Genomic DNA, 22294 nt, shown 5'->3' with positions numbered 1-22294 from the left:
CAGGGAATGTTATTTACCTTGAATTTATCAAGGACGTCAGTGTCTCCCACAACACCCTTGTGTCCAAGTTAGGGTGTTGCGGTCTGGACGGGGAACAACCGGACGGGTAAAAAGCCATCAGGATGGTCGGTTGGGCTTGGAGGGGGGCTGGCGAGTGGGTCGTCTCCACTGGCAGCTGGTAACGAGGGGAGCACTGCAGGGACCTGGCCTGAGGAGAGGCGAAGGACAGCTCCATCGCCGGATTTGCAGATGATGCCGAACGGGGGGGCTAGTTGGTGTGCGTGAGGGCAGGGCTGCCATCCTGAAGGACCTGGACAGGGTGGAGGAATGATTCAGCCAAAATTCAGCAAAAAGTCCTGCACTTGGGGGGCCAGGGAGCCACGCGGGCAGGCTGCTCCCTGGGCAATGGGGCTGAGGAGCGCAGCACCACGGCTCGCAGCAGGGCTGCACCCCGCACGTGGCAAACGGCATCTGGGGCAGCCGAGAGGCCACATCGCCCAGCAGGCCTGTGGGGACAGGGCAGGGCTGAGGCCAGGCAGGGACGTCAACCTGCAGATCAGGATCAGGCCCTGTGAGGGGAACCGGGGTCAGGCACAGCTCTAGGATGGCTGCAGGGCCCTGGGGACATCGTGGGGGCCTGTGGCTGGGTGGGCAGGGCTGTGGGGAGATGGAGACCATGTCCTGCAGCATCGCTGGGGCAGGGACTGGTGGCTCCAGTCTGGGCTGAAATGGTGCCCTGGGCCATGTGCAGGGTGGGGAGAGCCCTGGGAAGGGGGTGGGTCAGGCCTGTTGGTGCTTTTGGGGCCCTGTCCCTGGGAAGGAGCCACATCTGCACTGGTGTGGGCTGGACCAGCTGCCAGGAGCAGCTCTGAGGGAATAGCCCTGTGGGTCCCAGTGGACAGCGAGGGGGACGTGGATCATCAGCGAGTCCTGGCAGCAACGACAGCCAACAGCAGCCTGGGCTGTATGAGCAAGAGCTTCTTTTTTTTTTTTTTTCCTTTTAAATTCAAAAATTCCCTCCTTCTCAGAGGTCAAGGGGGTCATCATCTCCCTCCACTCGGTACTTGTTAGACCACATCTAGATACTGCATTCAGCTTTGGGCTCCCCAATACAAGACATCAATAAACCGGACCAGTTCCGGGGAGGCTGCTGAGGTGGCCCTGTGAGGAGAGGCTGGGGCAGCTGGGCTTGCTCAGCCTGGAGCAGAGGTGGCTTCAGGGAGGGGATGGACCCTACAGAAGCCCCCAGGGTCCCTGGGGAGATCATTGAGGAGACGGTGCAGGGTGGAAGGACGAGGGATAACTGGCATAAGTTGAAAGAAGAGAGGCTCAGCCTATAACATGTTTCTCCCGTGAGGACAGTTGGGCAGAGGCACGGGCTGCCCAGAGGGGATGCCCCGTCTCCATCCTCAGATTTTCAAGTCCCAGCTGGATAAAGCCCTGAGCAGCTTGGCCTGACCTCAGAGCCAACCTACCGTGAGCAGGAGGTTGGAGCAGAGACCTCTTGAGGTCCCTTCCCAGCCTGAGTTACCCTGGGATGAAACCATGAGATTTCTGTCCCTTCTTTCAAACGTCACTGAGATATTAGAAAGGTCAAAGGTCATCTGGGGACATGAGTTACCTAATGGGTGGACAGAGATCTAGACAGAAACAACATCTTAGGTCATAAACTGTGTTTCCTTCTGAAACCAGGCTGAGGGACTGCACCACCGAGCTCAGGTACCACATATGCTGGCTGTAGTAATTAAGGTAGAAAGACAGCAGTGAGTCTCACACTGCACGTGGCACTCAAGCTCCACTCGGGCATAATTCCAGCTGAAGTGATTTTCACATGGAGCTCATCACCTTGTAAAACTACTCATCAAATACTACCCTTGGCCCCTACATGGTGTATCAGCTCCTCAAGGCAAGTTGTAGGCATATGGCACACTAAGGTCTTAATACGTCCACTGTAAAGACACCACCACTGATGGAAAACTGTTTATGTACTGGAGACGCATCAGCTGGCAGGAAAGCAGAGGGCAGCACATGGACATTGCTCATCCTTCCTCTGCACGAGGCAAGCCCCAGCCACGCAGCTGGCGTGACCGCTGCCTACAGCTGCGTGAGGGACCGAGGCTGGGTGCCCCATTTTAAATCTATGGCATCATCTGCCATCAGCACCCTGGCAACAATACTAAGATGCTGAACTTGATTATTTTTTTAAATAAACTGTCTACAGTATTCACAGTAAGTGAAAAATAAACACAATGCAAATACAATTTTTCATTTGAATGCATAATTTATTTCAAACAGATTTTAAATATGAAAATCCTATAAATTATGAACATTTATAGAATATACTTTTGCCAAAGAAAAATCTTGGAAGAGTGACGGTGTCAAAATCTGGCTCTGCTAAACCGAATGAAGCTGATCACTACTCAAAGGGTATTTCTCCTTACGTTTTCATGCAACTGGCTGTTTTACAGAATACCATTATTCAATGCCAGTATTACTTTACAGATCCTCAGTAGGCTTCACTCTTCCACAACTGATTCATGACCAAAAGCAGCTTTTACTTGTTTACATTAAATCAAGCCACCTGGTTTCCTGTACATACATAGCATAGCAAATGAAAAAAAATTCATGCCAACAAGGTGAGAACTTAATCCAACATCTGTTGAACAGGCAGAAAATATTTACAAATAAAAACATTCTAAACCATCCACTTCAAGTCAAGAAAAACTGTATGACCATTTACTTCCCCTGTAAATGGCAATTTTATCATTCTTTACCTTATGTAGGCTGATATTCCCAATTTTTAGATTAACACACTTTGCAGAAATGTACAGCAGCAGAAATTCCTCACCGATACTTAGTTGGTTTTATTGTCTTACTCTACAGAATCCTGTATGTATAGAATACAGCCATTTACAGAAAAACATAACAGCTCCTTAGAATACCACATTTTACAAGATTGCAATTACATGGTAGTCATTTCCTTCCAGCATTGCATATGACAGCGTATGCTTATATCCTTCCAAAACAGGCATGTTGTAGAGAGCAATTCTGACTATAAATACACAGTTTATATTAGTCCTTCTATGTACAACAAAAGACAAATTACCCCAGTATACAGTAATAACACTTCTATATCGGTGCAGATTTGAACTACAGAGCCACTTCTTTAACGAAGTTTACAGTATAAAAAAATAAGGATACCAGTTACCTATTACAACATTTTCATCTTTTAGTTTCTTGCGGAGTAGTCAGTGATACAAGCATTGCTTGCTTTGTGTAAAATATATTATTTTAAAATAGCAGTATAGTGTCCTTCCAGTTACAAAAATATAATTATGTCCTACAGAAATTTTGTTGAATTAAAAAGTATATAAAAATATGGATCATAATTTTAGACCATGTGTGAAATTAGAAATAAAGTAGAAGTAAATCTGTAAGTATTTTTAAATACTATCTCCTGGCTCAGTGAGCCACTTCTGATTTTTCATAAAAAGAGATCAAAGCTTAGTTAGGAATTTAATGGGCAAGGACCAGTTTTGGCTACTGAGTATATAATACTACATTATTAGTGCGGCCAAAGAAGAGCCACTGGAAAATATTTAGGGCTTCAGTTTGAAAGATAAAAAATATTGTGGTGACAGCAGGAACGGTTGAAAAATACCAAAAAGGGATGGTAATTTAGCAAAAGGCAAAGAGCATTTCTTACTGGTTTTATTTACTTTCTATGTAAAAACCTGCCAGACTGTAGGGTACAGTCAAGACCCAGCCAAGTGCCCTCTCAGGCCGCTGCGGGTGGTGCTGCCTTGGAGGAGCCCAGCGGCTGCAGGTGCCTCACCCCGAGACCGGTCGAGCACAGAGGCAGCAGAAGAACTTGGGGACATACCAAGCTCTACTGGTTGTCTTCCCACTATTAGGACAGCTTAGGATTCAATGTATGAGGTTTATATAGGAAATAAATAGGGTAAATCTTTTCACCTTTTGCATGGTTTTAAGGTGTCGGGTTATTAAAGCAAATTAACCTGTTCCTAAGTCCAAGGCAGAAATCTTGCTGTTCGCTCATCTGTGACCAAAGCTGTGCTGGTTATGAACCTCCCATGTCTGAAAAGCAGATTTCCATCCTCAGCCATGTTCCTCAGCATCCTGGGGAATTCTGGTGAGTTTTCCAGTGCTGTGCCCTTGGCTGAGCTGTTTCCCATGCGCTAGCAGCACTTCCCTAACTCACATTGCTCACCGCTCTTACAATGCTCAGGAGAAAAATCCCAGTGTGGAATCCACCTCAACTGCAAGGCAGAACAAATGCTACTGGAAACATTGCTGCTACGCTTCCCAGGAATGCAGAAAAAGAACTTTCATACAGAATACGCTATAAAAACTGAACAGGTTTCATTTTGGGGGGGCGGTGGGGGGGGGTGGTGTTTGTTGCATGGGATAGATTGGCTTTATCATGCTTCATCTTGTAAACAAGGAAAACTGGAGAAACAGCAAGTTATTAGCAAAGCAACCCCTTGTTTTTCTGTTCAGTCTTGTACGAAAAAGTAGCTCAAGCTAGAATTTATCCATTCCAGCACTGTGTAGCTGGCAGGAGCCTAAGCCACTGCTTGCTGACTCAGAGGAAAGCCATCTCTGGAGTTACACACTGCCCAAAGCTCCACAGTTGTTTACCTTCTGTTATTCTGGGAAAGGATTTTTTAACACTCTTCCTTCCCTGCTAGGAGAAACAATGCTGAAGCCACACATTTACTATGAAAGTCAAACGCTCAGCTAATGTAACATACTAACTTCTTTAAAACTAATGAAGTTGTACCAATTTATAGCAGCACAAGAACTGGCTCAAAGTATTTGACATGTTTTTGCCTGCCCAGAAACTACCAAGCTATCGTGCTGTCTTAGCACCACAGGCCCTTCATAGCTCCGATTCTTTATCTATCTCATCTAGGTAGTATTCATCATCGGTGGTGGTATCACTGTCTGAGTCCGAATAAGCTGCTGGGTATTCCCGATGGGTATCAGTCAGCTCTTGGGGGGATGAAGCAGCCGATGACATTTTGCTCCCAGCAGAACTTGAGCTCAAAAGCTCAGCCCTATTTATAGAAGGGGTCTCTCCATCTCTGAGAGCACCAGGGTTGTTAAGAAGACATGGTCTCCACAATCGCCCTTCTGTGAGTGACCTTTTGATATTTTCCAGGAAAGCCAACTGCTGTTCTTTGCCAAATATACCAAACTCAATGGAAGGATACATCAAATTTCTGGTGCTGTAACACCTTTCATCATCCGATGCCCAGTTTTCATTTTCATCACAAGGCAACAGCTCTGAGTAAGACTTAAACCTCTTCCCATGTGTATCAACTTCTGGCAGAATATTGCTTCCCGAGGCAAAGGTCTCAGGGGAATCTTGAGCACAAATACTCTCAGAAAGGTGACGCTCACGCTGACTTTTGGCATGACTCTTGCGCAACTGATAGCTATGCAAGTTAGCATTTTTTAAGCTAGCAGACTGAGAGGTATTTTGACACTGACCACGCACTGTCTGGGGAGTCAAGTTTTGCTCTGGACATATGCCTGCCTGCAAGCAGCTATTTACGTATGTGTTCGAGTTTTTGTCAGTTAGAAGTGTCAGGGGAGGACTGCAGGCACGACTGCTAGCTCTTCTTTTCTCATCATCCACTGGGTCCGATGTAGTAGCACTGGGAGAGATGGGCTGGTTTTTGCTTTCTAACCTGAGATCGAGGCTATGGGAATTCTTATTTCTTGTGGTTACTGCTTTATCTGGAAATAGGGTTGTAAGACTTGGTGGATTTTCCACTTTCCCTGTAGATTTTTGGGGACTGATGGCTTCTTTCTGGATGTATGAGCTTGTAAAAGACCTCCACTTGGTGTTATTAACAAGCAAGGAAGGATCATTCTGATTTTCAGTCTTCTTATTCTCAGCTGTTCTTGGTCTGGGCATATTCTTATCAGGGTCCAGACTGTGATTCTGACTTTCATTGTCCAACTGCAGGAATGGCTCACGGCAATCTGTTGAAATCTGTGAGTCAAGGGACACGTCGACCTCTAAAGAAGTGGCACTTCCATCGTTCTGTGAAAAAATGTTACTTATATGTGGTTTGGGGGGTAAATTTTTACTTGAAAATTTTCGACTTGTTTTGTAAACAGCTGCCAGTTTATTTTTAATTGAAGGTCTGTTTTTCCTTTTTTCTATATCTTTGACTTTGTCTCTCGTGCAGTCAGAGAGAAGCTTGTTCTCGTCTTCTGCACTCCGTGTTATTTTCTGATCTTGTGTAACCCTGAGGACTTTATCTTTACAGTTAATGTTCAGGCGGCCTTCACTGTCCCTCTCCAATTCCTGCAAACCACTATAATCTTTACCGATTTGAGTACTCTGTGATTTTTGCTCTTTTTTAATTTTTGAATTCTTTAATTCATCTGCATCTGTGCTAACCCCTTCATCTAGCTGAAGTAATGGGTCAGCACTGGAAGCTGTGCTTACCTCAGGTACTTTGTTCCGAGACTCTGAAAGAACTTTGCTACAACACTTTAAATCATTTGCATTTTTTCTTGAACTGTCAGCCCTTAATTGCAGTCCACTACTTTTATTATTACACAGAGGTGTGCTCTGGTGTAGGAAATTTACTTTCTGTTTGACTTCGGTACTACCCCTGTACTTGTCTTCCACAGGAGGAAGCAGCACATCAGCACGCTCTGTGTTACCACTCCTTCCAAGGAAACTCTTCCCTCCTGGGTGGAGGAGTAAATTGTTCAGATTTTTATTGGTGTTCACCTTAGGGGGCTGACAGCAGTTTTCAGAGTTTCCCTTCTGTATAGTATTTTTATTTGTTGAAGTAGAATACAAAGGCTTTTCTAAACATCTGCCTGGCTTGGGAGGGGTTGATAAAGTGGACATTAGCGGTGAAGTTGTTTGTAAAATTTCCTTCTTTTCTTTTAGACTTATTTCTGTATTTTGGCTACTTGCGGGATCAGAAATAGTCTTACCTGACTTAGCCACTACTGCAGTGGATTGTGGACCACCTAAAGAAATTTCTTTTGTCACCATGTCAGAAAGCACATTTTCTGCTAATGGAAGATCTGTTGAACTATCTTTCCTGCTGTGTATCATACTCATTGACTTTGAAGTACTTATCTTCTCAGAGCTAGGAGATAAGTGGGAATTCTCTCCTTCACTATCAACAGCAGTTCCTAAGTTTTGAGGTGTGACCACAGCTGAAGATACTGGGTCGGAAGAATATGAAGGCACCTCTTTTTCCGAAGGGCTGGGGAAAAAAACATTTGCTAAACTCACATAGCCTTCATTTTTCTTGTTTTGTATTCTTGGTGACTGAACATTTTCTTTGGGACAAGGTAAATCTGCATCCTCTGGATTATCTCTAAAGAGGTTACAAAATGTTCTTGAATGCCTCCGTGGTAACGTGTAATAAATTGAAACTAGTTCATGATACTTGACATGATCTTCATCAACACAAACTGTAAATGTGCTTGTAGTTTTATATTTCTGCAAAAAGTTTCCTCTCTCCTTACAATCTGAAAACACAGAGGATTCTCTTCTGCTTAGATGTTTACATCTGTCTGTCAGTTCAACTGATGTACTACTACTTACTGAATCATTAGGACTTTTGGTTAAAGGGCTGGGGCAATCTTTTTCTTTGTTACTTGTAGCAGCACTTAATGATGCTGATGTTAAAAAGGAATGGTTTGAGTCTAAACAAGACACATCTCTTCGATTAGAACAAAAGGCATCAGCTCTATGTGGAGTTTCAGACCTTAAGCGATCATATATTGTTCTACTTTCTCTAGGTAAGGAGATGGGCTTATCTGACATAATACTACCAGCAATGCTAGCTGATTTTCTAGGCAAAGTGTAATAAATAACAAGTGGGTCAGGAGATTTGAGGCTGTTTCGGCTAGGGGAGCCAGTAACGCTGCAGCTACTGGTGTGTCTCAGTAAGCTGTCTTGCTTGTGAAGTCTTTCAGTACAAGGTGAATTACTCCTTTTTTTTCTGCTTTCTTTTTCAAGGCAAAAATAACTTAAACTCTGTTCAGAGGGCTTGGGGTCTCCATCAAAGCTACGCACGTAAGTATTTCCAGAATTTGCGTTTTGTGGAGAACTAGTAGTGCATTGTCCATTACAGTCCTTAGTAACTAAAGTGCTTGTCTTTTGCAGTGTTTTCTCTTTGGTAACACTTATTCTGCTCACTTGACTTGGTTTTCCATCTTCTGCTTGAGATTCAGGAACTGTGCAATTTACTGAAGAGCTAGTTCGTGTTCCTAAGCATTTAGAGTTGTCTTTATGACAAAGTGCTTGTGGAGAGCTTTGTGAGGAGCTAGATGAGCATTCAGGAGGACAGGAGAACATGCCTTGACAGTTTGCTAATTTTTCAGCGGATGGAGCAGAAGCAACATTCAGCAGTGACGACTGTCTCTTCGGAGTAGCTTGGTTCATGGCTTCTGCACTCCAATTATCCTGTGTGATGCTCTCTCTTTTTGCTGCATAATGCAGATTATGTTCCTGTTCTTTCTGACTTGGAAGAAGAAGTTCCTTTCTGCTGTCATCAGCTGGCAAATTACAGGGAGGCTGATTGAACACACTGTTGGGTGGGCAATAATTTTCCTTCATTTGTATATTTCTTTTATCACCATTTGATGTATATATTTTTGCAATATCTTCTCTGGCGGTGACTTCGGTTTGTCTCTTTGATCTCATTGTATTAAAGAGAGATGCACTGCGTTGCAACGTGGCAGAAGCAGGGCTCTTACAGGGAAAACTCTGGGTGTTGATGCAGCTTGTATCTCCTTGTTGAGAAACTGACTGTAACGGCATGTCTTTGTCTGGCAGTTTCATACCTTCAACTTTTTCTAGTTGTGTGAAGTCTGCCTTAGTACCTCTTTGGGCAACAACAGCTGAATTCCTGTTCAGTCCTATAGGTTTTGTTTGGTCCTTCAAATTAAGGAAGACTGGCTCATCGGTTCTACTATTAGATGAAGAAACTGAAGAGTTACAACCTAGCCAGGGCTGACAGCCCTCTGTGAATTCTGAAAAAGTTCTATTTGCACTTCTTGTTGTCCTTTTGATATTTGTAGTTTCTGGAGGATACATGTGAAAATCGTTCTGGAGGCGCTGTGAACCAAACTTGGCATTCTTTGTGTGTGCCCACTGCTGGTCATTTAAATTAGCCATAATCATTTCAAAACTGGCATCAGGGGAAATAAATGTTTCATCATTGTAGTACTGAGGAATATCAGCCCAAGAAGGATAGCTGTCTTTTTTTCCATATGAAGAATTTTGCTTTGCATACAACTTGCCGTGAGAAGAAGTATCTCTATAGTAGGATCTAGAGAGATTATTTTCTGATTTGTATAATGGATAGTTTTCCCAGTTATCAAAGGGCAATGGAGAAGTAGCCTTGTCAGGGCAACTAACTCTACTAAAGCAATTACTGCTTGAAATCGATCTTCTGTAATGGTGTTTTGAGTGGTAATATGCATATTTCTTGGTTTCTTGCAAACAGCTAGGATATCTACCATGGTCTGTAGCATGAAACTCCATCAGTGATTGGGTTCTAAACATTTTTTCTTGAGCTGATGTTTGTCCAGGAGAGTCTGGTGTGTTGTTCCATACAATAGAAGACAGAGGAATTCTCTTTGGGTTCTGTCGACCAAACCTTGGTAGAAAACCATTGTTGCTCTCCCTTGCCAATGGATGTTGTAAACTAGATGATGATAGTTGGTCAGAAGATACTGATGATGGACATCTCCGAAGGGAACACACAGAGTAACTTCTGCCAGCTGTATCCCTGTTCATGCAGCTCTTGTGCCTAAATCCACTGTTCTGTGTTATGGAAGGAGGATATAAGCTACCTTCTGAAGACCGTCCAAAAGAAACAGAAGACAGCCTGCTACTCAGCCGATGAGGATTTCCATCAGCTGGATCACCATATTTGTAATCTTCTTGAAAGGCTGCCTGGTGCCAGTTTATATATGCACTGTGTAATTTCCTTGGTCTGATGAAAATTTTGTGTTCATCTTTGGCTCTTATTGTTCTCAGTCCATCTGGGAAAAATGTGCTAGGCATGTCACTCCAGTCATTTCTGTGTTGCCCCCTACTAGCAGTCTGTCTCTTTGAAGTAGGGAATGCATTAATGTATTGGACACTTGATGCACTGCTAGTAGACACTGTCCTGTCCAACGGGTCTTGGGCTTGTTCCTGGGCCAGCTGGTCATCCAGATCATTTAGAACTGCACAGGGAAAAAGATAATTGAGTTTGTTTTCTTTAATAATTTATGACTATTTATGTTAAAAGCTTTCGTGTATTACATTAATAATCAGAACTGGTTTTGAAAGGAGTCAGCTTCTCAGCATTCAAAACCCTTCCCGAACCGCACGTTCTTCATCCATAGGACCTTTCAGCAGTTACCCATTAATGACTGCAAGGAAAAAAACGCACTGCTTTATGACTGATCTTAAAACTGCTCTTTATGTAAATGTTAGTCTTTATGCTATTTAAAAGAAAAACAAAACAATTTGAAGTCTAAATCCTTACTCATGCCCTCTATACATATATGTCTGTGTCTACGTGTGTGTAAACTTTCCAAATCTAGTTTGTAAGCAAAAAATTCCTGAAAAGAATTCACTAGGAAAACATGGACCTTTCTGTGTGTATACAAAGCACAGTTATGATGTGACTGTAAAGAACACAGAATCCTGCAAACCATCAAACAAGCATATTCAGTGGTCTGGCATGTCCACTGTTTGTTTCATTCAGAAAAGAAGTTCTCCACTAAATTGTAGCTTTTAACTTTAAAATGAGCACTGAAAATGGCATTTTCTGGATAAAAAATGGTAATTAAATAGTTAGGAACCTATGATTCATCATGGCAACATAGACAGTCTCAGTCTCATGAACTGGAATTAAACACTGTAACAGCTCAGTTAACCAACATATTCAGTCATAAGACTAAGCCACAGCTATGTATTTAAAATATTTTTATTGGCAAAAACAATTATGCCTTTGCTAATTGTATTATTTTTGTATTTTGAAATATTATGTGTATTAGTACACATAAGATAGAAACACAAATGGGTATGGCTGTTTTGTTACAGCATTTCCTAACCATTTAAATAAAAAAGACTGATCGGTCATTACAGATCTGTGCAAATAGTACAGACTGATTAAGAAAGCATTGCTAGGTACGTATAGGTGGGGTAAAAGGCAGTAACAAAAGTACTAAAATTTTCCATTTTTCTAAGTTTCTTTTCAGCACAGAGGAGATAAGGCTCCTGAGAGAGTCAACTTAGAACAAGGAAAACGATGTGTTGATTCTGAGTCTTCCATTTGGAGGACATCAGCCAAGCTGTGTATAGTCTTTCTCTGTTAGTGGGCAAGTGTGCAGTTACGACTGACACCCAAAAGCAGTGCCAGGCCTGTGAGTTGCAGAAGAACTACCGTCCACCATGCAGGGGTCTCCTCTTCCAGCACTGCTGACTGACCCACTGCCTCCTGATCATGCTTTCAACCTGTGATCACTTGTAATTTTGGGTGGTATAAAGTAATATTCATGGACATATTTTTTTTTGCATATATCTGAGAAAGTTTATGGAAGAACACCTCTGTAGTCCCATAGGCTGGGTCTGACCTTGCCTCACTTCCCAGCAGTGACAGGAAAAAAAAGGAAGCAGCAGCTTTTGACTGGTGCTATAAGGGCTGCCAGAAAGCTAACTGAATGCCATAATGGCTCTTGCTTCTGTGGTTTGAGGCTTTACAATTCATAAAACCAGGCCCAGTAATTCATCATTATCAAAATTATGCATGCAGGAAACTGGGACGAAATTCTTTCACGTAACTGTATGACTGCACCTAAAGGATGCAATATGGGCTCCTGTCAGAATCAGCAGAGAGCAATGTACGCTTTTAAGGTGCGATTCTTCTGAACTGTATCAGTATGAGATGAAATGCACTCTAAGAGTAATCAATGACACATCTTGAAGTCTATGTCAAGCAGACATTTTGCTGGCAGACAAAGCCTGCAAAAAGTAGCCACTGTGCTAGAAAGTAATGACCCATATTTTTACAGCCTCTCTTTTGCAGAAAATTCTCTGAAATCAGTCACACAGTCACTTCTGGCAAAATAGTATTAGAATAAAGTAAGGACACACACTTACCACTGAAAAACTCTTTCTCCAGCTGTTCATTCCATTCCTGTGTACTTTTCTCCATCATTTCATTTTCATTTGCACCAAAAGAATGATCACTTGTTTCAGTCGACATTGGGGAATTACACATTTCAGCCTGTAAAAAATGTGAAGGCAACATGATATTAGCTCTACATGTTGGTTCAAATCATGTTTCACATGTCACACCACAAATAGTGTCACAAGTCACAGAGGTCAGTAAACTCTTTGTGGGTCCGTTAAATGCTGCATTATTAAAATATACAACTGAGGACTGTAAGGTTGCATGCATTTTAGAGACTTTTACATATGTAATAAGGAGATTTCCTCATCTTGTCCTCATACCATAGCCTATTTTGGATACATGAGTTATAATGACCTTATAATATAGGGCATCATTTACTTATTTCCTCCATATGCATCCTTACTGCATTGTAGCTCTTAATTTAGTTTTTCCTAATACTTCTTCCTTGACCAGCACATTTTAAAATTCCCACACTGACCTCCCAACAGAGATTCACTGAATCAGTTTTCATATTGCAATACAGTACTTTAGGGGGCTGTGATAGATTACCTTAGCAGTGGGGGAAATGTCATCCTGTTCCCCATCTGTTAAGCTTTAGTTTTAGTTAAGCTGGAGAGGTTCCTACCACATCCATATTTCTCTCAGTTCACAGTTTCAGCTGGTAGAACTGCAGACAACTGCTGAACTGCTGATGCATTTTAGCTGAGACTCTTCCTCCCTTTTTAAAATAAAAACTCTTACTACTTTCTAGTTCTCAATATTTGTAATATTTCACTTGTCTAGCTACAATAGTCTACTTATAGGCGGGATTCTCTGATAAGATCTTGGTTCAGTCATGTATTAATATAGATTATCCCTTTGTTTTTGAAATATGAGAGAAGAGAGGTGGCCAATTTACCTCCTCTATACCTTTGATTATATACTGTGTACCTTCTTAGTCCCCTCTGTGGTTATACCACACAATTGAAGAGGAGGAAAGATGTGTTAGTAATACAGGGCAATAAACTAATTCAAATAGCAAATATCATCCTTGGAGAAAATCTGTTTATTTCAACAGCATGCACCTGAATTACATCAGAAATAAATCTTGTTTCATCCTTAAACTGAGCTTATGCTTCTAAGGTGGCACATTCAGCCAAAAAATAATTTCCTACTGTCAACATTTACATAGTAATTCTGTACATGGAAATGCTGCAGGAGAGGCTCTAGCTTTCTGCCTGCCCAAGTCAGTTACTCTTTTCCACCCTTGTACAAATGAAAAGAAAAAGTAAATACACGAGATTATTCATTCAGTGTGAGTTTTGCAGGTTGATTACAGTTGCCAAAATACATGAGGGTTTTGGCCTAGAAAATTATCCATGCAATTATTCCGTCATTGAAAGAGAATTGAAACCTGATCAGAGCTTACTTAGGAAAGCTTTGGACTTCTATAGTTTACAGGGCAAGTTCATTCCACTGTGTTCAATAGGTTCACAACACAGATATTTTACTCAGCGTTTAAAACAGGAACTGCAAGAATACTATTTAAACAGGTGTTATATCAACAGCCTAAACAAAGGGGACTAGCTTTTGAAAAATCTGTGGTTTAAACATTGCTGACAAGAGAGTTGATAAGCTACTCACCGCTGCCATTTCTTCCCCTTCTGAAGATGGACTAGCAGAACTGTCATATCTGTAGGCAGAAGGATTTAAATGTCGGCTTTGAAAAGGAACGTGATGTAATTCTACCAGGTAGTAAATATGCAGCAGTTTCTCTTCCACAACTATTGAGAAGCATCTGAAAAAAGACTGCTCTATGAAGAATCCACACTTTCCCACAAAAAAGTCCTGCTAACGAAAAAATGCTGGGGAAGCATACCATTCAGTTTGGCCTTGTCAGCTTGCAAATGTAGCTGCACAGCCAAGAATGAGCTCAGCCTACTGATATCTCACTGTCTGCAATAGCCATAAAGTAATTGTTTCAATCCAGCCTTACTTCGTTGGTAGGTACTACTAATAGCCAAAGTTAAATCTGTAAGTGGTTTGCATCTGCAGCTCTGTTGTTTTCTTCTACCATTTCACCCTGCACAGACAGAGCTGTGCTCTGCCCCTGCAAAGGAGGACAGACAGACTGCAGATTGTTTTCCGTGTGAACTTTGGAACTTGCTGCTACTCCCCTGAAATGGCTTTTACTTAGCGATTTTTAACACATGGTAGAAAGCTCATCTGGTTTCCTAAGCTATATAGAACTGCAAGGGCTTGGCAGAGAACTGGCTAGAGCGTCTGTGAGTAATGCAGTGGTTAGAACAAGCTAAGAAGCCCTGAACATAAAAGGTATTCTGTTCTATGGGGTGACTTGCAGACATACAAACTAAAATAAAAAACCAAGAACAGGACTTGTCTTCACTGAGTCTATTTGAGTCTGCAGATGCTTATTTTACAACTAAGCAAACCCAGTCCCTTAAAAAGCCCTGAAGGAAATGTTGCTCTGCTCGTGCTTATTGCTAGCTCTTCCTTGTCTCAGAAACTGTTTTTTCCCAGGAAGTTAATTCTTGAGAGAAAGTGAAGTAGGGTAAGACGGTTCTGCTCAGTCCTGTTTGTCTCAAAGTCTTTTTGAATGACCTTGTTCTTAGGCTCTTAAAACCTTCTTGTGCTCCGGTAAACTACTTTATTGTGCTTCAACAGCAAGTATAAACCGGCTTGTTGGCAGGTTCTTTGTGGCCCAGCCTTTCCTCCTGAAGTGCTTTGTCATTTGTTTGTAATGTGCTTGCAGGCAGGGAAGAACAGTTGAAAGGTGCAATTTGTTTTTGCTTCTGTAATTGTGAACTGTAAAACCAGGATTCCTCTCTGACATGGGGTCCAACTGAAACCAAAGGAAACAAGCCTGTTGACCTCAGTGGGCTTAGGATCTGGCCAGACAATCTGAATCTGAAATTCCTAATTTTTCCTCATAGAACCCAGTATGAACAGCCATTAGTTCAGTGGGCTGCTGCCCCCGGGAATGGAATTTACAAAACCAGGACTCAGAGATGCATGTAGCTCTTCCTTTAAACTAAAATAATGTTGAATATGTTTTAATACTTCTACAGCGAATTAAGAATGAAACTTAGGTTTCAGAGTTTTTACAGTGATTTCCTGCAAACCAAGTTCAATGAAAGCCCATGGCTTAGCAAGTTACCTTAATTTTAATTATATGCATAACAAAAAGGTAAAAGCTTTGTTAGAAGCTTTCTTCTTCAGCTTTACTGTGCAAAGCCGCTCTACAGTTCTTCCCACTTGGTGCTGTGCTTGGTGTTGCGTTAATTGCTCTTTGCAACGAAGCTACACAAAGCAGATACGTTAGTCAGAAATGTCTTCTGATAGTCTAGGCAAAAATTAACTTTTCATTTGAACCTCTGGCACTATTCTAAATTTTTCCATGTCTTTGTTGTCACTGTTCTTTCAGAAATAACTGGTCATTGCATCCTGCTTTATTTTCCTCCCTGCCAACTTACACAGACAAGGGTATTTTAATCTTTTCCCTATGCCAATCCCTCCACTTCTCAAACTGTTTCATTATTTCTTCTTAACTCTTTTAAGTTTTGCAGCATTTCAAAATTAAAGTTTTGCTTACTTACAGAGAAATGTTGCTTAATTTTAGGAAAAAAGTAATTCAGTTTCTTTTTTGGTTAAGAACATTGAACAATGTTTACATTATTTTGCACACACATGCACACGCACATACACACTTGTAAACATTATCTATTACTCATAAACAGAAAAGAATTCATAAGTATTTCCCATCGGAAAAATACTACTTGCTATGGAAAATAAGAAATTATATTTTATACTTTTTCATTTATATACATATGTATCTTTTTATGACAACCAAATGTTAAGATTAAAAGATGACTCCACTTACTTCTATCAATACTGGTAACAATAATATAAATCCACAAACCAAAATCTGCTGCAAACTAGTATTTTCACCAAGGCACCTGTCTTCCGTAGGCCATCTCCCAATTGTCTAATGTCAGAGTGTAATCCATTTTCTTCTATACTACTCTTATCAGTACTACGTAAAAAGCCAGCTAAGCAACAAACATATAACTCATATTATGCTGAAAACACAATTAAAACAGCATTTCTTTTCCAGCATGAAACACACTTACATATTAGAAAAGAATAAGTATGAATTCAAGAACACCAAACACCTTTGAACCAAGTCATCAAACATTAACTACCTTCAGACTACAGTTACAAAGTTACCTTTTACTAGCATCTTCTGTATCTCCACATAAGCATTCTCTTTTTTGCAGCATCCATAATTTATTCTTACAGCAAAACACCACCGCAGCTGATGAAACTGTCTCTCCAGTACAGAAAGGACCCTCTAAACAGCCATTAATATTTAGCTATTTCAAAGCTTCTGCCGGTCAAGCTTACTTACAGGATTTACAGTGCTGCCTCCTATTGTATTTCACTAGCTCTCCAAAATAACTCTACCTGTGAGAGGCAGATTATTTTAGTGCTTTGTCTATGCATAAAGCAAACCACATGCCACGGCAACACCTAGAAGAGGGTGGGGGAAGTTTTCGACAGAGAGGCGTGACTAGAAAATGTAGCAATCAGCTCAGTTACACGTCAGGATTGACTTGTTTATTTTTCAAGCTGTGCTTGGTAAGAAATCAAAGGCATCTGAGCCTGAGACAAGATAGATTTTTTTGTAGAAAAGACAGATAAACACATACTAGAAAAGCCGATGCAATGAGTAGGCACGGTTTATTTTTTTGCCTTCTTAAATTAAGAAATCGTTTCAATGCTTAGATTCTACAGCAAAGCCTAGACCTTCACTTGTGCATGGGCTACCTTAAAGTGCACCAGGATAAAGCGCTCTTGAAACCTGATTCTCAGTCACACAAGCCCCCCTTTATTCTGCACGGAGGCCTGTGGTCTGGTGTTGGTGTGTCCCAGTGTGAAGGGCTTTACCATAGAATCATAGAATCGTTCAGGCTGGAAAAGATCTTGAAGATCATCGAGTCCAACGGCTAACCTAGTCCACCACTAAACCCTGTCACAGGAAAGAGGAGGGAGCAGATGACATGTACAGAGCAGTGTTAAAACTTCGCAAATTTTTTTTGCATGCTGCAATGCTACGTAGGAGAACTGTTACCAGTAAATATCCGCAAAGCTAACCTCATGGCCTCTATTCAAACCTCTCCTTAAATCTCCTGCTGCTTTGACAGAAACACAATGGCAAGCTTCTGTGTTACAAAATCTATGGTATCAGACTAACCATCATTTCTTTAGAGGCTTGCTGTCATTGTTTATTATAGCTGTTCCTTGTCTCAGCATCATGCCACCTAGGAGCCCCAGGCATGGCCCAGAATACCAGCCGGAGACTCTCTAAACAGAGTGAAAATCAGCTGTTTGTGCCAAAGATCTTGCAGCTTCCTACTCTGATTTCACAGCACTTAGATTGCACAATGCACCTTTACCTATGATTGTCAGTCCCAAGCATTACCCCAAGATGCACATAAAAATACTACTACTTCACTCAGGTGTTGCCAACATACAGGACCATACCAGGACCAAAGCTAGAAGAGTCAGCCTAACTAGCTAAGTGTAGCCCCTGCTGCCCAGTTCCCTCTGAACAGCAGCTTTAACCCTGTGGATGTCAAGAGAGAAGGATGCTCTTCAAACAGCAGCTCCAGTGCTGCATATAAGACCATCTTTAGTTCAGATCCAGTTGAAACCAAAGCCCTGTTGAAGTACAGAAGACAAAAGCATTGCAGAACCACCCTCTTTGCCCAACTACAGCTAAAGCTGCAGGCCTGACTCTAAGCTGCCTCAGGGCTAGAAATGGTGGGAACTGATGCAGCAGAGCTGCCTGGGGCTGGTACTCTCTGCCATGGCCTGCGAAGACTATGCTTTCCTGTTATATCACAGCCATAGGGCACTAGATCCCCATGCACCTTACAGTTTGTCCTCTTGAGAGGGAATTAAATAGGATGCAGCCGCTGCGAAGTCTAGGGGCTCTCATATACTTAAAACCTTTATGCAAAACCTGAGCAAAATATATTTAGCCAAAAGACTTTACCTATTACTTGCCACTTATCTTCTGACACAGAACAGATAATCTTTCATTACATGACCAAGTAAAATCTCAGCGAGGTGAAAGGCAAGAGACTGGAAAAATAATTTAAACAAATTTTTCTAAGCAAAACACAACAATTCATAGACTTTTTAAAAGCTGGACATAATGTATGTTCTGGTTATAGCTCACCGTGGTTGCTGCTGAGTCTGGGTTTTCCTTGATTTTCTAAAGGAGAAAAGCCAAGCAAAAGGTGATCTGAAGCCCAGAAAGGAAGCTGAAGTGTTCTTTTGTGCTTGAGGATTTGTACGGGATGACATTTTCAATTCTTTATGATCTAAAAATAGTGTAAAAATTGTATTTGTTTCAATTTCTTACTAAATACAGCATTAAAATATATAGTAAAAGTTACATCTTCATAAACAATTGTCTTTTGCTTACCTTTTACACCAGGAAAATCCAGTTTTATTGACATTTTTGGATAGACTGTGTGACATAGTGGTTTATAATGACTAACTAGAACACTAAGAGAAAGATAAACAGGTTTAAAGTTTCCAAAAGTATTATTGGTTTTGGGTGATGTGAGATAAATGATGCTTATTTTCAGAAAGTAAGCCGCATTCAACCATTTGAAAACCTGAACCATTTTAAAATACAGTCAAATTAGATATTTGAAAATTCAGGCACCCACAATCATTAGTCACTTTTTTTCACCTTTGTAAGAAATATAAATATGACAACCCTGACTATACAATGGTGTAATAGACTGTAATGTAACTACATAACAGTAGTTCAGACTACGATATCTTCTGTATCATACAGCTCTATGATGGGATTTCCATGGCCACTGGAGTACATTTTTTCTGCTACAAACTGCATATCAGAATTGTGTTGTAAATGTACTATATCATGAACGATTTCTTAATTATGGATAAGATTTGATTTCTTCAGAAGGAACATAAACCCAGCCTGCCTGTAAAAGCAGCTGACAACCGGTGTGAAGGAAAGGATAAGTATTGCTCACAGATTAGGGAAAGAAACTGCAGGGTCTGCTATTAAAACATGCCACAGGAAACTGGAGGACATAAGGAAATAAGACTTCTTCACTCAGGAATAAGGCACTGTATCTTTTTTTCCATTGAAAACATTACATGCCTGAAACAATACAACAGCCTGAAAATGGCTCAACCAACGCCTGTAGGGAGAAAGCAAAACCAGAAATGACAGCAAAGTGTCACAGATAACAACAGCAAGGGGCAGCATTTTGGACTAGTGAATGATTCATGTAATGTGATTTTAAATCTTGTGTGTAAGGCTTTCACTTCGGTGACAATCATTGTGTATTACAAAATGCTGCATCCTTTACCCCTTTCAGAGCCTAACCCCTTGGTGGCATTGTTTTCACTTGACAATGAAGGTGACATCAGGAGAGTCCTAATAGCCTGGATGGTCAAGGGATGTAGACAGGACAAGGCTTGCAGGTAGAAGTACCACCTTTTGTTAAACCAACTTACACAGTTGGAAATATCAGACATGCCTCTGAGGCATGTAACCCCTTCTTCAGATCTGAAATAGAAACAGCAGCTTTCAAAGTTAAATACCAGAGAACAATTACGCAGACTTTATTTAGCTGCTATATCAATTAGATCATTTCTGAAAGAGAAAAATAGTTGATGGCTGTGGACTGGAGGGGATGTTTGGGAAAAACAGTCAGGACAGACAGAGATCTGTTCTGTATAGGTCTGTAGTATCAGGAAAATTTTTAGGGTTTCACTTTTCTTTCGAAATACATGACTCTGCTTCGAGGTGCTATGAAGCACAAATAGAAGGTGCTCAATGAAGAACATGCAAAAATGTGAATGGAATAAAAGCACGTATTATCCATGAAAACTATCTGGATGGAAGATAAAAAAAGACAGTACAGAATGCCGTGCTCCATACAGAGACACCATGTTTCTTGTGCATGTCCATTTTGGATGGGCAACAGAACCTGTGAAGGGAGATCTCCGGAAGTTGCTTCCCAGTCAGCCCAACTTGCCAGGCTTTGTCACCCACCCTGATAATCAGCACTGGCATGCCTTTAGCCCAGTGTTACTAGGAAAAGTCTTCCACTGGTACAGTCAAATCTCTTTCACCACATCCAGATTACCTATGTATTCCAAATGTCATTTAGGTGCCTGTAGTTTCTTTAAGAAAACTAGGTAAGACTGAAACAGGTTTTTGTGCTGGTTTTGTCTGGGATAGAGTTAATTCTTTCCATAGTAGCTTGTACGGGACCATGTTTTGGATTTTTGCTGAGAAAAGTGTTGATAATGCAGAGATGCTTTTGTTACTGCTGAGCAGCGCTTGCACAGAGCCAAGGCCTTTCCTGCCTCTCACCTCATGCCCACAGCAAGTGGGCTGGGGGGGCACAAGGAGCTGGGAGGGGACCCAGCTGGGAAGCTGACCCCAACCAAACAAAGGGATGTTCCAAACCGTATGATGTCATGCTCAGCAATAAAAAGCTGGGGGAATAAGAAGGAAGGGAATGATGGTGTTTGTCTTCCCAAGTAACTGTTACGCCTGACAAAGCCCTGCCCTCCTGGGGATGGCTGAACACCAGCCTGCTGATGGGGAGTGGTGAACAAATCCCTTGTTTTGCTTTGCTTGCACACACGGCTTTTGTTTTACCTATGAAACTGTCTTTATCTCAGCCCATGAGTTTTCTCACTTTTACCCTTCTAATTCTCTCTCCCATCCCATCGGGGGGCCGGCAGTGGGGGGTGGGGTAGGGGAGTAAGCAAGCAGCCATGTGGTACTTAGCTGCCAGCTGGGGTTATACCATGACATTTTTGTACAAAGTAAACATCACTGCTTTGACTGGGAAACCACCACTAAATTTGCTGTAATTACAGCAACTTCATCTTGATTAAGAAACAATTTTTTTCTACAGTGAGGACAATCAATCACTGCAACAAGCTCCCTGGGGATGTGGTGGAGCGCCCATCACTGGAGGTTTACAAGATGTGACTGGACAGGTGCTAGGCAATCTCATCCAGGCTCCCTTTCCCACCAAAGGTTGGACTAGGTGATCTTCTGATGTCCTTCCAACCCGGGCTGTTCTATGATTCTAACTATGGGATAAGAACACCAGGGATTTTGCGTTGTGGCTCCCAGCTGTGCTTTTAACAAAATCTGCTTAAAGAAACATAATCTTTTTGAAAATATATGTTTGGTAAAACTTTGACATGAGAAGAAACTCAATGCAATTTCAGAAACTCCTTAGCTATCACATTCTGAAATGCTCTAAGACATTGGTTTGGTGACCATTATCATGTATATAAAGAAATGGAAAAATGCAACTCACTGGTGGTTTTGCTCTTCCTTAGCTGATGTTCTAATGGTGGTTTTAGCATTCTATTGACATCAACGTAATTCTGAAACTTTTTTCTTTGTATTTCTTCAAACCATTCTCCAGTCACTCCCTGCAGCCCTGTTTCAGACTTCTTTCTTTTCAAAAGTTTGCTAGAATGGAAACAAACAAAGAACAATTTATTTTTAAGCCATTTTAGATATTACAGGCACATCATTAGGAACTCTCCCTGTTGTTCATTTAAGCATTTACAGTATATTTCTACATATAATGACTTTGTGAATGATACAGTGTAACATGATACATTCACAGCAATCACATGAAAGTTTTAGTGACAGCAGAATTTCTCCAACTTAACAATAAGATTATGTGTCCAGGTTAAGTGGACGACTCATATGTTTGCATTATTCTCTGCCTTGAAGATGTGCATCCTTCTTCCTTGCAAAAAATGAGGTAATAATTCATAAGCATTAATAAACTAAGAAAGTAAGATTAAGTTCAGCCAATAATTGAATTAGAATAAATAATACTCTAACAAAGCAGTTCTTGAAATATTTATTCACTCGTTTAAGCAGAAGCAATAACAAGATTATTCTGATTTTCAAGAGGAAGCTCACTGAGGCCCAGACGGTGAGGTGCCCACCACACATTTTCTATGTAAAGGAGGATAATAAATTGTGAATT

General features: G+C 41.3%; 1 protein-coding gene across 3 annotated transcripts in view; it reads right to left on the bottom strand.

Moving 5' to 3' along the window:
• Window positions 1–2256: 2256 nt before the first annotated feature.
• EXPH5 (exophilin 5) overlaps window positions 2257–22294 on the bottom strand; it is a 37052-nt gene continuing 17014 nt past the window's right edge. The window contains exons 2-6 of one of the 3 annotated variants that reach the window (XM_055803079.1): window positions 21605–21762; window positions 18451–18595; window positions 13830–13878; window positions 12173–12299; window positions 2257–10248 (exon numbers count right to left, since the gene is read on the bottom strand). In XM_055803079.1, coding sequence (XP_055659054.1) covers window positions 4904–10248; window positions 12173–12299; window positions 13830–13878; window positions 18451–18595; window positions 21605–21762 — 5824 coding nt within the window. In that variant the 3' untranslated portion in view covers window positions 2257–4903. Of the gene's footprint in view, window positions 10249–12172; window positions 12300–13829; window positions 13879–16086; window positions 16383–16433; window positions 17519–18450; window positions 18596–21604; window positions 21763–22294 lie in introns of those variants that run through there. The other 2 variants (XM_027788819.2, XM_027788823.2) reach the window with 2 other exon arrangements.

The sequence above is a fragment of the Falco peregrinus genome, chromosome 4 (assembly GCF_023634155.1).
Source record: "Falco peregrinus isolate bFalPer1 chromosome 4, bFalPer1.pri, whole genome shotgun sequence".
Lineage (NCBI taxonomy): Eukaryota > Metazoa > Chordata > Aves > Falconiformes > Falconidae > Falco > Falco peregrinus.
Note: the sequence above shows the minus strand (reverse complement) of the source record. Positions and strands in the feature narration are given on the sequence as shown.